Source organism: Indicator indicator, chromosome 28, assembly GCF_027791375.1.
Source record: "Indicator indicator isolate 239-I01 chromosome 28, UM_Iind_1.1, whole genome shotgun sequence".
NCBI classification, from domain to species: domain Eukaryota; kingdom Metazoa; phylum Chordata; class Aves; order Piciformes; family Indicatoridae; genus Indicator; species Indicator indicator.
Genome location: NC_072037.1, coordinates 12,145,847 through 12,163,592, shown reverse-complemented (window position 1 = coordinate 12,163,592; position 17,746 = coordinate 12,145,847). Strand labels below are relative to the sequence as shown.

At 48.0% G+C, this 17,746-nt stretch overlaps 1 protein-coding gene across 2 annotated transcripts in view; it reads right to left on the bottom strand.

Annotated features, from left to right (window-relative positions):
- MED27 (mediator complex subunit 27) overlaps positions 1-17,746 on the bottom strand; it is a 94,709-nt gene that overhangs the window by 22,589 nt on the left and 54,374 nt on the right. For both annotated transcript variants that reach the window (XM_054393372.1, XM_054393373.1), the window contains exon 4: positions 7,228-7,321. In XM_054393372.1, coding sequence (XP_054249347.1) covers positions 7,228-7,321 — 94 coding nt within the window. The remainder of the gene's footprint in view (positions 1-7,227; positions 7,322-17,746) is intronic.

The following is a 17,746-nucleotide window of genomic DNA, read 5'->3' as shown; positions in this document are numbered from 1 at the left end:
GAGAACCTCCCCTGGGGGGACAGGCTGAGAGAGTTGGAGCTGTTCAGCCTGGAGAAGAGAAGGGAGACCTTAGAGCAGCCTTCCAGTACCTGAAGAGGCTACAGGAGAGCTGGGGAGGGACTTTTGACAGGATGAGAGGGAATGGATTGAAGCTTGGAGAGGGGAGATTTAGACAGGAGATGAGGAAGAAATTCTTGACAGGGAGGGTGGGGAGACACTGGAACAGGTTGCCCAGGGAGGCTGTGGATGCCTCCTCCCTGGAGGTGTTCAAGGCCAGGCTGGATGAAGTCTTGAGCAGCCTGGGCTGGTGGAAGTGTCCCTGCCCATGGCAGGCAGTTTGGAACTGGATGATTTTTGGAGGGTCCCTTCCAGCCCAACCCATTCTGTGAATCCATGTCCCTGCTCTTCCCCAGCCAGCAGCTGAAAGGAACTCCTTTGATTACACCAAAGAGCCACCTTTCAATCATGCCCAAGAGGCAACAATTTCCTTTCTAAGCCAAACTTTTCCTATTAAATTCCAGCTTCTTCTGTCGATATCCTGTTAAGACACACTTGGCTTTGTCATATTTTGCCTGAAGGATGTATGCCAGCTCGTCCTTGATGTAGCAAATTTTAATTCAAATCAATACATGGCCAAGGTCACTTTTAAAATTCAATTAATATGAATGGAAAAAAAATATATAAAATAATAATAACAATGAAAAAAATATGCCCCACAGTTCTGGGAGCTGAAAATAGGAACAGTTGGGAGTTAAATACTTCTGCAGCTTCTGATTTTTTTTTTTTTTTGGAGGGCTGGGTAATAACAATGTTGTTTCTCAACTTCCTTTTAACTAAAATCTACTAAATTCAGCCATTTAAGTTATTCTTAAATCCCTTGCTTCCCAAAAAAGCAAGCTCCAGATGAAGAAGGTAGGACAGGCAGCAGCTGATCCAAATCTCCAATATTATGCAGCTCGTTCTTTTTTCTTTTTTTGGGACAAAGATATATAAAATAAAATGAAATTAAAAAAAACTTCCTGAAATATCCCACTTTTAAAAATATTTTGTCTATCACTAAGATAATTCTCCAAGAGCATCTGACAGAAAGCTGTGTGCCAGGAAAGGGGGAGGGGGAGGAACAGAATAATCAGGGGGAACTGGTTGAGAGAATTTAAGACTGCTCCAAAAGTTCCTATTTAAAGTCACTCAGGATTGGGAAAGCAACTAAGCACCTCTGCAAATAAGTCAGATCAGGGCTGAAATCTACTTACCAAATCAAAAAAAGATCAAAATTCATTTCCCAGGCCAGAATTCTGCTGGGAGGAAGGGGAGGAAAGAGCTGGAGATTTCTCCCACCTTTCATATTGCCTCCCCACTGAAGCTGATCCCCCATGAAAAGCTCTTTTAGACCCAGCTGGAAGCAGGCATTAACAAACATGCTTCTTCCTTTTTCCCCCCCCCACTTTTATTTAGAAGTTTGATATTAGGAAAACCTTTGCTGACAGCACCAAGCTCCAACACTTTGCCCAGAATTCCCCAAGCTCCAGATTTCCTCTCAGCATCCCAGGGAAGCTGCTGCTGATTTGAGCTGCAGATGCTCTGCAATGCAGAGCTAGAAGGAAGCAAATGTTCTGGCTCACTTCAGGTGGGCACCTGCTCACCTGTGTCAAAACCAGCACAGGTTTGCACCTGGTTTTTACTCACTTTGGAACCAGGCAACATCACCCCAGAGCTGGAATCACACTCTGAATGATTCCAGCAAGAGGCCAGACACCTGCTCTGTGCCATCCTCACTGCCACTCGGAGCCCTCACCAAGTCAGAGAACCCTCAAACTGCTCAGGTTGGAAGGGACCTCAGAGCTCACCTACTCCAACCTCCCCACCATGGGGGCAGGGACACTTCCCAGCTAGACTCAGCAGCTCAAGGCCTCATCCAGCCTGGCCTTGAACACCTCCAGGCAGGAGGCAGCCACAGCCTCCCTGGGCAGCCTGTGCCAGAGTCTCACCACCCTCACACTCAAGAACTTCCTCCTCAGCTCCAGTCTAACCCTGCTCTGCCTCAGCTTCAAGCCATTTCCCTTTGTCCTGTCTCTAGATACCCTCAGGAAAAGTCCCTCTGCAGCCTTCCTGTAGGATCCCTTCAGGTACTGGGCTACAGTCCCTGTTACAGGCTTTCCCCTGAGACTTCAGAGCAGACCACTTGAGGTGGGAGAGTGAGGACAGGGAAGGTGATGTGGCTCAGGTGCTGCCACCCTGTGCTGAGCTCCCCAACTCAGGTACTCCTGAGATGTTCCCCCACATCTCAGGCTCTTCTGGGATGGTTGAATTTGGGATGCTCAAATGATAGGACAAGAGGCCATGGCCTCAAGTTGTACCAGGGCAGGTTTAAGTTCACAGAATCATAGAATGCCAGGTTGGAAGGGACCCCAAGGATCATCTGATCCAAATCTTCCAGGTCACAGTCTAGCTGAAATGAGCTGACTCAGCACTTGCCAAGCTGAGTCTTAAAAGCTGTTCAATGTAGGGGACTCCACTGCTTCTCTTGGGAGATGACTCCAAAGTCCAACTGTTCTCATGGGGGAAAGTCTTTCTTCTGGATTCCAATCAGAACCTCCCCAGCAGTAGCTTGTTCCCATCATCCTTTGTCTTCCCCATGGGACACCTTGCAAAAAGGGAGTCTCCCTCTCCCTGGTGGTCACCCTTTACATCCTGCTCTGTGGTATTAAGGTCTCCCCTAAGCCTTCTCTTCCCAAGGCTGGCCACGAGGAACAATTTCTTCCCAAGAGGCTTGTCAAGCCCTGGAACAGGCTGGCCAAATCCCTGGAGGGGCTTCAAAGCTGTGTAGATGTGGTTCTGAGTGCTGGAGTTGATGATCTTAAAGGTCTCTTCCAACCCAACTGATGTGCTGATTCTACACAGCCAGCCATGAGCTTATCCTCCCACTTGAATATCTTCCTCATCAGCCCAGTGCCTGCAAACCACATTTCTATACATTGCAGACCAGGGCTTTGTATGAAAGATAAAATCCCACCCAGACTTCCACCTCGTTATCTCTTCCCCTCTGTCTCATCTGCTGCTGCTAGGAACACTGCTCCATCCCTCACATGCTCATTATTCTTTAATGATGCCTATTTGTAAATAGCAAGAGAAGATGCAATTAAGCCATTAGAGTCTAAATAAACAACCATTCTAATTAGGTTCTTTACAAGGGTTTCTGGCTTTTGGTGCAAGGGCTGGAATTTACCTTTCATTAGCTGAACCTAATTGCAGTGGTGTGTGAGCAAAAAGGCAGCACAAATGTAGGGCTTGAAATGGTTTCCTCACAGTAAGAATGAGCTGCTGATCCCCTTGCTCCCATGGCAGGGGAAGAAACTGGCACAGGATATTGGTCAAAGGTTAAAGGACAGATCTTGCCAGTGGCCACTCACACTGCTGGAAGGCTCAGGCTAGCCCAGCACAGCTGCAGAGCATGAACTGGACTCTGCCTCTTTTTTTCCCCCACTCTAAATTACAGCACAGAGGAACTTCTCGAGGAGGAAACCCAAGCCTGATCTTGTAGAACATAAACCTATGGGAACAGCACCACAGGCCTGCAAGGCTTTGGGACTGGAGAACAACCCTGGGGCACTGGAACCCTGTGGAGGGAGCAAAGCTGAGCAGGTTTCTCATGGGTCTTTCTCTGCTCTTGTTCATTTCCCCATCAAAAGATTCTTCTTCAACTTCCTTATTCTTATAACAGACAAGCAAGAGAACAATTTACTTGCCATCTCCTGCTCACACAGAATCATAGAGTGATAGGGGCTGGAAGGGATCTCCAGAGATCATTGAATACCAAACCCCTGCCAGAGCAGGATCACCCAGGGCAGGTGTAACAGGAACACATCCAGGTGGGTTTGGAATCTCTCCAGAGAAGGAGACTCCACAACCTCTCTGGGCAGCCTGCTCCAGCACCTCACAGCTCTCTACAAGTACCTGAAAGGAGGTTGGAGTGAGGCTGATGTTGGTCTCTTCTCCCAGACAACTAGAGATAAGATGAGAGGAAATGGTTTAAGTTGTGCCAGGGGAGGTTTAGGTTGGATGCTAGGAAAAAACTTCTTTCCTGAAAGAGTGGTGAGGAACTGGAACAAGCTGCCCAGGGAGGTGGTGGAGTCCCCATCCCTGGAGGTGTTCAAGAAGCTGTAGATGTGGTGCTTCAGGATATAGTTTAGTGGTGATGGGAGTTGGGTTACAGTTGGACTGGATGATCTTAAAGGCCTTTCCCAGCCTTAGTGATTCTATGAGGTTTATCCATTTACAATTCCTGGCAACTGACCAACCAAATCTCACAAACACCTTAAGGAGTCCACAGTTCCCTCTGCTGCTGCTGCAAATTAATTTAGCATCACCCTGTTATTAAAGCTGATACAATTCTGTGTTTAGGCTTTTGTTTGTTTGTTTTATGCATAGGGAGATTAAAAGATTAACTGGAAAAAAAACACTGGTGAAGATTGGGATTAAACAGCACCTTGAAATGCCACAATAAACTGCTTTTAGAAGCAGCTGAGGATTTCACCCAGCTCAGAAAGGTTTCAATTATTTATGTGTTTGGTTTGTGTCCCATAAATCCAGAGCAATGAGCTACAATTGCTGGGTATAAATCTAAAGCACAAACCCCTCTGTATCATCTGGAGGAAAGCAGCAACCTCAAAGGACCAGGAGGCAGCAGCTTTTCAAGACACAGCATTCATGCTCTCAAGAACAATTTCTTTTTCCTTCTGCTTCAAGTTCTGAGCTTCGGTGGAAGCTGTGCCCTGCTTAGGGAGAACCCAGCTTAACACAAAGGTTGCCCAGCAGAAAGGGCCAGCAGGCTCACATGGCTGGTAATGATTCCTCATGAAGCACCAGGAGAACCTTAGCCCACCAAGGGCTCAGCTCTGCAGCTGAGGATAGAAACTGATTTCCATGTGCACATGGAGTTGGAGAGGCTGGGGCTAATATTTTCTGGTTTTCCTAAAGATGATTTATTTGGTAAAATCTTTAGCTCTCCTGAGGTTTCACAGAATCTCCCAGACATTCCCTTCCCCTTCTTCTCCATCTCCTGCCAGACATTTGTAGGTTCCTAAAATATGCAGGCTGGTTACCAGTGCCTTTGGAGATGAACAGATCTTATGTCTGGTCAATGACTGTGCTTAAAGATGCTTTAAGGTAGTAACTAGACTGGGTTCAGGCCCCTCACTAAAAGAAAGACATCAAAGTGCTGGAGCAGGTCCAGAGGAGGGCAATGAGGCTGGTGAAGGGTTTGGAGAACAGATCTGGTGAGGAGCAGCTGAGGGAGTTGTGGTTGTTTAGTCTGGCGGAGGACTGAAGGGAGACCTCATTGCCCTCTACAACTTCCTGGAAGGAGGATGGAGCCAATCTTCTCCCTAGTAACAAGTGATAGGACAAGATGAAGAGGCCTCAAGTGGCACCAGGGGAGATTTAAGTTGGACATTGGAAGAAACTTCTTCACCCAAAGGGTTCTCAAACACTGGCACAGGCTGCCCAGGGAGGTGGTTGAATCCCCATCCCTGGAGGGGTTTCACAGAGGCAGAGGTGCTGAGGGACGTGGGTTAGCATCAGCCCTGGCAGAGGCAGAGAACAGTTGGGCTCAGTGATCTTAGAGGTCTTTTCCAACTGGAACAATTCCATGACCTCTGCATCCAAGACCTCCATGAGCAGCAGGAGGTATGCTATGAATAGTCCCAGGATGACAACAATTTGATACTACACAGGTAGTTAATTCACTCTGGACAAAGAGCACAGTTGTGAAACACTTTTAGATGGCCCCAGCACGATCTGCCTGGTGTGGTGCTGTGGCAAAGCACCCTGCTGCATGGGAGCAGCTCCAAACCCAACCTGGGAGGAGTTCAGTGTGAGAAATCACAAGCACTGCAGAAACCTCCCTTCTGGGGGAGGTGCTCTTCACACTGCCCATCCTGCAGCACCTTGCACTGAATGATCTGGGGCTGAAAACAGCAAAAGCTTTCGTAGCAGTCAGGGCCAGATGGAAAGTGCCATATTGGCAACATCAACTGAGACAGATGGGAAAGAAGGAAAACCTGCCTGGGAGAAGAAATGCTAAATCCATCACACAAGCACGTACAAAAATACTTTAAAAACAAGCTTTTTGATCTCTGATCCAAGGAAAATATGCACAGCACTGGTTCAGTACAGGGCCATGATCTTGTAGCAATCATGCCCTTGATTTAGGGAGCAACTGCAACATGGAGCTGACTAAATGACTGCTGCTTCTACAGCAACCACCTTGTCACTCTGCCTTCTCTCTTACCAGTCACATCCACCTCATTCCTTAATTGGGCCTGAAGACTGAAAAGCATCAGCTGGTTTCTGACCTCAAAAAGCCACCAGAAGTGGAAGGCCCAAAGAAGAGCTCTAAGAGAATGGAAAGGGTTTAAAAGTAAAGGAAGTGAACCCAAATGTTTTTCTATAGCAAAATAGTTTCTCAACATAAAAGTCAGCTTAAAAGGGAATGCAAAAACCTCCAAGACTTCAAACCTCTTAAGTCTGCACTGATGATTCAACTTTTTTCTGGAATTTGTTGTTCCACTTAGGGAATCCAACAATTGCAGATTAAATGTTTTCATGCCAGCTGTTTATTTTAAGCTCTGACTTGGTTAATCTCTTGAAAACCTGATCTAGTTGAGAGTGACCCTGCTGACTGCAGAGGGGGTTGGACTAGATGACCTTTGGAGATCACTTCCAACCAAGACCATCCTATGATGATTCTATGATAAAGAAAAATCCAGTACCTGAAAGGGGCCTACAGGAAAGCTGGGGAGGGACTTCTGATAAGGGCTGGGAGTGACAGGATGAGAGGGAATGGATTAAAGCTTGAGGATGGGAGATTTAGACTGGAGATTAGGAAGAAGTTCTTTAGAGTGATTAGGAAGAAGTTCTTTAGAGTGAGGGTACTGAGACACTGGAACAGGTTGCCAAGGGAGGTTGTGAATGCTGCCTCCCTGGAGGTATTCAAGGCCAGCCTCGAGTAGCCTGGGCTAGTGGGAAGCGTCCCTGCCCATGGCAGGGAGTTAGAACCAAGTATCTTTAAGATCCCTTCCAAACCAACCCATTCTGTGACTCTGAACCCTGTGTTGCTGAGTCAGGAACAGTTTGTTTAAAACCTCCTCATTACCAAGCAGCATTTCAGGAATGGTAACTCTGCCTGTTGAGAACTCCACCTGCAGGGGGTTAGGTGATCCAACTCACCAGCAGCATTGCTGAGGTCCCGTTGGGCCTGGAGAGCTGGATGGACATCTCGGGGAACATCCTGTCGATGCGACTGATCACATCGTCCACGTACCTACCAAGGACAGCAAACAGCAGGGTTAGCAGCCAGGCTCCTGGCCACAGGGTCCACAGCACCCTCCTGAACCAAACTCTTTGACACCTGCCTGTTCTTCAAAACATGAATGCAGGCAGAATGCAAAAAGTCCTCAGCAAGAGGAAGCACACCAAAGCCTCTGCAAGATGCTTTCATAACAAACTGCTCTGCCCTTCAACCACACTCACTCCATTTAAAGTCCAAACCTGTCAGCCTCTAAGTCCTGCCATCAGATGTCCACGCTTATCCCTCAGGAGGTTGAAGGATACATCATCTTCCAAGCACAGGAATCCCTAGGATGGCATCTCCTGACTCTCTTTTGGAGGAACTAAACAGGCAGAGGGTTTACCAAAGTCTTCAGTCCCCTCATCATCTTTGTGGCCTCTGCTGGACTGCAGTAATTCCTTGTTTCTCCAACTGGGAATACTCCAGACCCAATACTCCAGATGTGGCCTCCCCAGGGCAGATAGAGTGAGAGGAGAACCTCACTCAACCTGCTGGCCACGCTATTCTTAATGCATGATTGTAAAAGACCCATCCAAGACCCCCAGACTGCCATCACCAGGAGATGGAGCATGAGGGTATTAGCCACTGCCACTCATCCTCCATCATCCAGGGTAGGCTTAGGTTGGACATTAAGAAGTTCTTTACTATGAGGGTGGTGAGACACTGCAACAGGTCACCCAGGAAGTTATGGACACCTCATCCCTGGAGGAGTTTAGGACTGGACTGGATGAAGCTTGGAGCAACCTGGTCAGGTGTGAGGTGTCCCTGCCCATGGCAGGGGAGTTGGAACTGGATGATCTCTCTTCCTACTCTTCCAAAGGATTAAAAATAATCAGAAAAAAATCAGATCATAGAATCATAGAATCAAGAAGGCTGGAAGAGACCTCAAAGATCACAAGTCCAACCTGTCACCCTAAACCTCATGACTATCTAAACCATGGCACCAAGTGCCACGTCCAATCCCCTCTTGAACACCTCCAGGGATGGGGACTCCACCACCTCCCTGGGCAGCACATTCCAATGGCCAACCACTCTCTCTGTGAAGAACTTTCTCCTCACCTCCAGCCTAAACCTCCCCTGGCGCAGCTTGAGACTGTGTCCTCTTGTTCTGGTGCTGGTTGCCTGGGAGAAGAGACCAACCCCCTCCTGGCTACAACCTCCCTTCAGGTAGTTGTAGACAGCAATGAGGTCTCCCCTGAGCCTCCTCTTCTCCAGGCTAAACAGTCCCAGCTCCCTCAGCCTCTCCTCATAGGGCTTGTGCTCAAGGCCTCTCCCCAGCCTCGTTGCCCTTCTCTGGACATGCTCCAGCAATTCAACATCTTTCCTAAACTGAGGGGCCCAGATCAAGAAGATTCCCCTCATACAGTTAATTTTGTATCACTCTTCATAGAGCAGCTGACAAAAGAACAAAATGAAAACTAAACACTTGAGGAACCAGAAGGTTTTCCTTTGGGAAGGCTCAGAGCTTGTTACAGATTCATAGAATGGTTTGGGTTGGAAGGGACCTTAAAGATCATCCAGTTCCAGCCCCCTGCTATGGGCAGGGCACACCTTCCACTAGATCAGCTTGCTCACAGCCTCATCCAACCTGGCCTTGAACAGCTCCAGGTTGGATGAGGCATCCACAACCTCCCTGGGCAACCTGTTCCAGTGTCTCCCCACTCTCACTTCTCTTCTCAGTCAAGAAGATGGCAGAGAAAATCCAAGAGCTGTGTGACAGAAGAGCACTGCTGTGCTTATCATTGTTGTGCCCCTTTGCCTTCTTTCCAGCAGACATCAGGGTGTCCTGAGGACTCATCAGAACAGAAGGATCCTTCAAAGATGAATACATAATTACACAATTAGCCCAACTACATGGCGGCCTCAACCACCAAATGACAAACAACCTCATCTAAAGCAGAATTCTCCTGTAGATATGTCCTTCAGAGAGGACATCTGGTAAGACATCTCATGAAGGGATGGGGATGATAAATCAGATGCTGCAAAGTAATGTAGAAGTGTAACTGGTGATGACTGCAGAGAAAACTGAAGAACATATGATCAAGACAAGCCAAAGTGCACTCCTGAGGCTCTCTGGAATGAGGGTCAGAGAAAGCTGCTGTCTGGAACTTATTTTGCCAACCCAAAATGCAGTAATTCAGTGCCAGAATGAGCAGAGTCACAACTGACACATCTCTGCCCCATCACTTCCAGCTCAAAACGATGAAGAGTTCCTATTTTTGTTACCGAACCTTTTACTCCACCTCAGATAAGCACAGCACTTAAGGATGGAGAAAAGGCTAATTTTACTTTGCCAATAAGCACTTCTAACTTTTTTTCCCCCTGACATTCTTACCACATCTCAGTTTTCTCCTACTTACAAAAGATGCAGCTTGGAACAAGCATTTACAAGCCCAGGAGAACTAACGCAAATGGAAATAGATTTGCTCAAACATTTGGCATAGCTTAAAAGGAAGGGAAAAAAAAAAAAGAAATCCATAGAATTCTCAGAATTCAAGACAAGCTGAAATTGTATGGTGGGAGCTTCTCCTTTTGTCCTAAACCAGGCATTGTTCCACCTACAAAGGGCTGAAGAGCGTCTAGACAAACTGTCACCCCATGGCTTCTCCATCATCTGGGCACAAATCCAGGCTGGGTGCAGAGTGAGTTGAGAACAGCCCTGAAGAAAGAGACTTTGGGGTGTTGGTTGATGGGCTGCATCCAGAGGAATGTGGCCAGCAGGCCAAGGGAGGGGATTCTGCCCCTTTGCTCTGCTGAGACCCCACCTGGAGCATGGCATCCAGCACGAGAGTGTCATGGACCTGCTGGAGGGGGCCAGAGGAGACCACAAAGATGATCAGAGGGCTGCTATGAAGCCAGGCTGAAAGAGTTGGGGCTGTTGAGTCTGGAGAACAGAAGGCTCCAGGGAGACCTGAGAGGTGCATTTCAATATCTGAAGGGGACCTGCACGAAGGCTGGAGAAAAGCTCTTCAGAAGGGGCTGGGGGGATAGGATGAGGGGCAATGGATTGAATCTGGAGCAGGGCAGATTTAGGTTGGACATCAGGAGAAAGTTCTGCACAATTGAGGGTGGTGAGACACTGGAACAGGCTGCTTAGGGATGTAGTTGAGGCCCTGTCCCTGGAGACATTCTAGATCAGACTTGATGTGGCCCTGGGCAGCCTGATCCAGTCGGAGGTGTCCCTGCTGCCTGCAGGGGAGTTGGACAAGATGCCCTTTGAGGGTCCCTTCCAACCCAGGGCAATCTGTGACTTTGTGAATACTAACTGAGAAGTTTTGTACCAAAGCAGCATGCTGACAAGGCAGAAAGCATTCAGGAGCCATCTCTGTAGATAAATGGTGCTGTGGCATCTCTCTGATTCATGCAATAGCCCCCAGACCACACTCATCTAGCAAAGGACTTCAGCAGGAATGCCCTGCAGCTCCACACTGGACAGATGGCTTCCTTCTCAGATGTGGCCTCTCTCCCTTTTTTCCCCCCTCTCTCTTTCTTTTCCCTGGATCAGATCCAGCAATCCAATGTAAGGTGATGTTTAACAGCTTCAACAACACTTCAGGAGCATCCATCTCACACAGTGTTCAAGTTGCATGCTGTTCATTTCCTCCACTCAATACAACAATTAAAAGGGTTGAAAAGCAGGCATTAATTATCTGAGGAGGGCTTCTGCAAGAAAGAAGATTTTACTGGGAAGACAGAGGGAAAAATACACATTTTTACTACAAAAGAGCATGAGCTCTCCTATACAGTCAGTGGAACACACCACTGAGAGATGAAGAAAAACTTCCAAATCTCTTGGACCTGGATTCAGGACATTCTGGAGAGCAATAGGGAAACTCTCCACACCTTCTCTCACTTGCTAGCACTCTAAATATTGGCTCCCAGATCACAGAATCACAGAATATTAGGGGTTGGAAGTGACCTCTGAAGGTCATCCAGTCCAACCCCCCTGCCAGAGCAGGGTCACCCAGGACAGGTCACACAGGAACAGATCCAGGTGGGTCTTGAAAGCTTCCACAGAAGGAGACTCCACAACCTCTCCACAGCCTGCTCCAGGGCTCCAGCACCCTCACACTCAGAGATTCTATAAGGAAATTAAATAGTTTTCAAGGCAACCTGATTAGTGAAATGCTCCAGTTTGAACAGCTGAGGCAGTCCCAAGCTCTGCTGTGATTTATTAATCAATGAATTAAAGTTTTAATTTGATTCAGCTGCCTGCTGAGCAAGGCTCTGCAGGTAGCACATTCAGGTTGATAGAAAGCTTTTCAGAAGCATCAATTAACAACAGTTATTAAAACTGGTGACCTCTGCCAGCTTGTGTGAGATGCCACTTCCTGCTTGGGTGGGCAATGAAGAGCCTGAGAAGAAATCTGACAACTCTCACACTGAGAAAGAGACTTAAAGCCTAAATGGGCCAGCTGGCACAATCCAGGACATCTGGACATTGATCCTGGGAGGCTCTGCCTCCTTCCTCACATTCCACAGGTTTTTGCTGTTGGTTTCTTTATTGTTAATCCAAGGCTCCTGTTCTTTCCTTCTCTCCAGTCTCTATCTAAACGCCCATTTTCTGCCTCCACTACTAAAATCTCCTGATTGTTTTGACAAACTTCTCCTCCAGCTCTAAGCTTCCTTGCCAGGCTGTCTTCTCTCTCAGTTGTTTACTGTCCTCTTGTCCTTCCTGAGCAAACTGCTGCAGCAGTTCCCTCTCTCTTCTCACCCAACTTCTAAGTTTCTGTTGGTGGAAGACTCCAGCCAGGCTCCTCCAGGCTCCTCTCAGTTTCCTTCTGTTCCCTTCTCATCTGTGCACCAACTTGGTCTCTGCTGCTCCTTCAGTGCCTCCCCCTTCCTGATGTCAAATCTTTATTCATGACACAGAAAGCAACAACATCACCTCCTGCCCAGGACTGCCTGACTCCTAACTGCCACCAGGGAAGCTGAGGGCAGCAGGGGTAAAGCTGAGTCTGTCCAGCTCTGTGGGGCTTAAAATCAGCACCAGGGAGTTCCAGCTCTGAAGAGCCTCTGCAATGAATCCCCAGGTGTGGAAGGAGGCAGCTTGTGGAGTGTAGGGAACAAACTTGCTAAGACACCCTGAACCAAGGTCCTAAGGAACAAATTTGCAAAGATTCACAGAATCATGAAGGTTGGAAAAGGCCTCCAGGATCAGCAAGTCCAACCATCAGCCCAACACCACCACAGTCACTAAACCACATCCCAAAGTGCCATGGCCACACAGGTTTTCAACAACATCAGGGAGACTCCACAACCTCCTTGGAGAACCTGTTCCAGTGTCTCACCACCCTCCCTGTCAAGAATTTCTTCCTAACTTCCCATCTAAATCTTCCCTCCTCCTCAAGCTTCAATTCTCCCTCATCCTGTCACTCCAAGCCCTTGTCGAAAGTCCCTCCCCAGCTCTCCTGTAGCCCCTTCAGATAATGAGATGCTGCTCTAAGGTCTCCCTGGAGCCTTATCTTCTCCAGGCTGAACAGCCCCAATTCTCTCAGCCTGTCCTCATAGCAAGGTTGTCCAGCCCTCTGATCATCTTTGTGGCTTCCTCTGGACCCTTCTCCAGCAGCTCCAGCTCCTTCCTATGCTGGGGCCCCCAAAACTGGATGCAGTGCTGCAGGTGGGGTCTCACCAAACCCAAGGCAAGGCAGATTTCCAGCTCCTCCTGCAAGTTCAGCTTGCCTCCAACTGTGCTGTGGATGTTATTTCAGTCACAGAGGAATTGCATTTGATTATTGAGTGGATGCAAAAGATTAAGTTCTGTGCCTAAATAGTCTCAAAGTGTTTACACATAAACACAGGGTGGTCTGCCTCAAAAGCATATGCACAGAGAGCTGGATCAAACACTTCACCATCTGCACTTCTCACTCACAAAAGGCCAAACCTGCTGCAGCACTGAAGGATTCATGTGGAAGGGGTTTGGCCAGTTCCCTAGAAGCCAAGACAGAGTGTTTGAGGGGCTGGATTTACAAAGACATTTTAGAAACCTCAGGCTCTGATTCAACAAATTTGCAGTCTTCAGCACCAATAGTGACATAAGGCAGTGACACAAGGCAGTGACACATCCCCTCCTGCATGCTGCAGCAGCCAGCCCCCTCAGCTCTGCTGTGCTGGAGGAGCTGGAGCACACAACTGAGCTGGCTTTGGGGGGAGAAAAAAATAGAAGAAAAATGTATTAATTTAAACCTAAAGTGGTTTCATGAGTCAGTTGCCTGTGTGCCAGCACAATTCCTGCTGGGCCCATGCATCATGGGCCAGGATTAATGTACATTGGGGTCATTCTATTCCAGCAATAAAATGTTGGGTTAGGTGGGGGAAATGTGTTGCTTCTACTGGAGGATTTTTTTTTTATACAACACGTACAATTCCGAATTCTACAGTGCTTCACTGCTAGGTGATGTGGTGTAAATCTGCAAGGCAGGTCCTGAAAGAGAGGAGCTGCCAGCAAAGCTCCAACTGCAGGCAGGTTCTCATGCTGAAGGCTGATGAAATGCAGACCTGCCCCTGGCTCAAACCAGCTCCAGGCAGCTGCACATTTACATTAAATAAGCACACCTCTTGAAAGCACTCTGAAAACACACATGTTCTCACCCTGCTTTGTGAGGACAGAGCAAAAGAAGACATCTGTTCACAACAGCCAGTTCCAGGGCACCACCTCAAACAGCCTAACTTCTGCTAAGGAAAAGTTGAAGTTGCAAACAGAGCCCTTGCAGCCCAAGTCCCAACCATATTTCAGTGTGTTGGTTGTGCTCCTGTGGAACACTTCAAAATGCCTTTAGTTCTGGGCTCCCCAGTTGAAGAGGGACAGGGATATACTGGAGACAGTCCAACAGAGGGCTAAGAGGATGCTGAAGGGACTGCAACATCTGTGTGATAAGGACAGGCTGAGAGCCCTGGGGCTGTTTGCTCTGGACAGGAGAAGGCTGGGAGGGGAGCTGAGCAATGCCTGTGAATATGTGAGGGGTGGGTGTCAGGAGGAAGGTGCCAGGCTCTGTTTGGTGGTGTCCTGTGATAGGACAAGGGGGAAGATCACTTCCAACTTGAGCCATTTTATGATTCTAATTCACAGCAGTAATCAAGAAAGGAATATGGACATTAGAATGTGTGAAAGCTGGATAACAAAACAAGCAGGCATCTACTTTGCAGTCATCACCAGGATCTTGCCTGAGCCTGTAACCAGTCTGTACTGCATGGAAAACATTAACTCCTTTATATATCAGCTGGAGAGGAAAAGCAGCCCCCCCAGTTCTGCAGTCAGAGATTTCAGAAGCAACACTTCAGAGCACAGAGGCATTGTTTGGCTACTTGAAGGGAGATGTTGCTCCACAACCCAACAATAAATGCTAACAACAGTAATTAGAGTGGTAACATCTGTTTATCTACAGAAATGGTTCTTGAATTGCTCCTAACTTGTCACACAATTTGTGTCCCACCTGTTAGCCTGCATTTGAACACAACAGCAAAGCTGTACCCAAAGTCCTCAGCAGAAATTCAGGCCAAGAGATCCAGTTGGCCTTTTAAAAATAAAATAAAATACAAATTCAAAAAGTCACTGAATGGTAGGGGTTGGAAGAGACTCCAGAGATTGAGTCCAACCCCCCTGCCAGAGCAGGGTCACACAGGAACACATCCAGTTGAGCCTTGAAAGTCTCCAGAGAAGGAGACTCCACAACCTCTCTGGGCAGCCTGCTCCAGGGCTCCAGCACCCTCACACCGAAGAGGTTTCTCCCCATGTTGAGGTCGAACTTCCTGAGCTCCAGTTTGTATCCACTACCCCTAGTCCTGTCACAGGACACCACCACAAGGAGCCTGGCCCCTCCTTCTTGACACCTACCTCTCAGATATTTACAGCCATTGATCAGATCCCCTCTCAGCCTTCTCTTCTCCAGGCTCAACAGCCCCAGGGCTCTCAGCCTTTCCTCATCACACAGATCTTCAGCATCTTTGTTGCCTCCACTGGACTCTCTCCAGCAGCTCCCTGTCCCTATTGAACTGAGAAGCCCAGAACTGGACACAATACTGCAGGTGTGGTCTCCCTGGGGCAGAGCAGAGGGGCAGGAGAAGCTCCCTTGACCTGCTGGCCACACTCTTCTTGCTGCACCCTATCACAAACTGCTGGCACAACTCCACACAGCTCAGAGGGATGATTCCCATCCCCTCCACCACCTTAGCAGAGTTCACCTGAGGCTGCCTGGCTCTGCAGTGCCAGGTGAAGCCACCTCTGCTGCACTCAGCAGCCAGCCCTGCAGTGAGGGACGGGGATCAAACCATGCCCTGCTGCTCTGCACTAAACACCAGATGGTGCCCTGACAAAAAGGCTCCAAAGAATGCATTAAGTTGAGGCCTCCAAGTGATGCTAGGCTGGTCCTTAGCCCACCTAGGCTCCCAGGCTAAGCCAAGGGGGCTGCTGCAGATGGGCAAGGTCCTATTGTGTGGCCTGGCTGCCTGAGGGGAGCCTGACACTGCCCAGCACCACAGGCTGCTGCTCCTGAATTCAGCCTCCTTCAGCTACACTTCAGGGGTTTATAGCTTGTTATTTTCAGCTCTGCTATTGAAGAATGACTTCAATAGCAAAGTCTTCTCACTTTCTTTCTTTGTGCTTTATTTCTCCCTCAACAGAGCAGAAATTACAGTACTTAGCTCCTTGATGAAAAGCAACAGCTGATGCATGATACCTGCTCTGTATTCTGCAGCTCTCCCAGGCAGGGAGATTTCACCTTTGGGTGGAGAGATTGATGAAGAGGAAGCACAGCAGGTTGTGCACAGTTAGACCTTTTCATATACTGTGACCATATGACAAGCACTGCTGGAAAGGAGAGATCTTAGTGCTTGTTTGTTAGGCACATTGAGTCCCAGAGCACAGTGAAGGCAGCACAAATTCCAGAGGCTGGGAGGAAGGGAGGATTAAGGATAACCCCCTCTGGAGAATGGCTAAAGTCAGAGCAGGAGAGCAGAGCATTGTGTCAGACAGGTTTTGTCTGTATCAGTTCAGTAGGACCCAGTGCTGCCCATTACCTCAGAGCCTGCACCAGACTCCTGTTGGATTTTCCAAGTGGATTTCTAAAGCTTGTAACATGCTGACACCTTTTATCTAAGGATGCTCAGAAGTACCTGAAGGACAAATTAGCAAGAAGAAAAAAAAAAAGGCACAACAACAAAAAGAACTCATCATAGACAAAAGCATGAAAAATATGGCCTCTGTCATTTCACTCAAGTCCTCACAGTGACAATTTCTGGTTTCTTCCTCTAGAATGCTGCTGCTCCCTTGGAACAAGATGCTGGAATACGTAGAAGTAGGAAGTATCTCAGAATCACAAATGTTAGGGGCTGGAAGGGACCTCCAGAAATCATCCAGTGCAACCCCCTCTGCCAGAGCAGTATCACTCAGGGCAGGTCACACAGGAACACATCCAGGTAGGTTCTGGAAGTCTCCAGAGAAGAAGAATTATAGAACCATAGAATGGTTTGGGTGGGAAGGGACCTCCAAAGGTCATCTAGTCCAGCCCCCTCTACAGTAAAAGCAGAGGCATCCTCAACTAGATCAGGTTGCTCAGAGCCTACTCCACAACCTCTCTGAGCAGCCTGCTGCAGGGTTCCAGCAGCCTCACAGCAAAGAAGTTTCTCCACATGTTGAGGTTGAACCTCCTGTGTTCTAGCTTTTACTCACTGCTCCTTGTCCTGTTACTGAGAAACACTGAAAAGAGACTCAAACCTTAGGCTTCATCAACAGACTTGAAGCAGCCACTTCAAGACCTCCTGCTTTATTAAAACAATCCACTATGGTGAAAGCAGACAAGTCCTCACAGCACAGCTTCTAAGGGTACTTGGGGTACTTGACAGCAGCCTGTCAGGACACTTAAGATCAGTTTGTTCTTCTGTAATGAAGAGGGAATTAAAGGTGAAGAAAGAGAAAAGCTGAGCTACTGTTAGGAAGGCTCCAGCACCCGGACAGCTCAGTGCAGTGCAGCACACAGACCTCTCACCACATACCCATTCCAACTTCTGGGATCACCTGCTCTAAGAGGTCTTGAAGGAGTTTCATGGTTAGCCTTGACTTCCTCCCTTCAGGATTATGCTCTGACCAAGGATTTCAACCTGCTTGTGATATCACAGAGAGACAAATCTATCCCCAAAACTGCAGAGGTTTAGCAAAAGCCTCCTTCAAGGTCATCTTTCACACTCCAGCACCAGAACTGCACAGCACAAGTGCAACAATTGGGCATTTGTGAAGTCAAGGCTCTCCCAGGGCAGACATTTTGGAGAGAGAAAAGTCCTTCAAAATCTGATTTTCTCTGAAATCCACTTGCACCACTCCTCCTTCAGCCTGACAAGCTGTTCTTTAGGCTCAGAGGGTTTTTTTTATAGGGCTCATGGAAATTAATTGCGTGGCTTCCACTG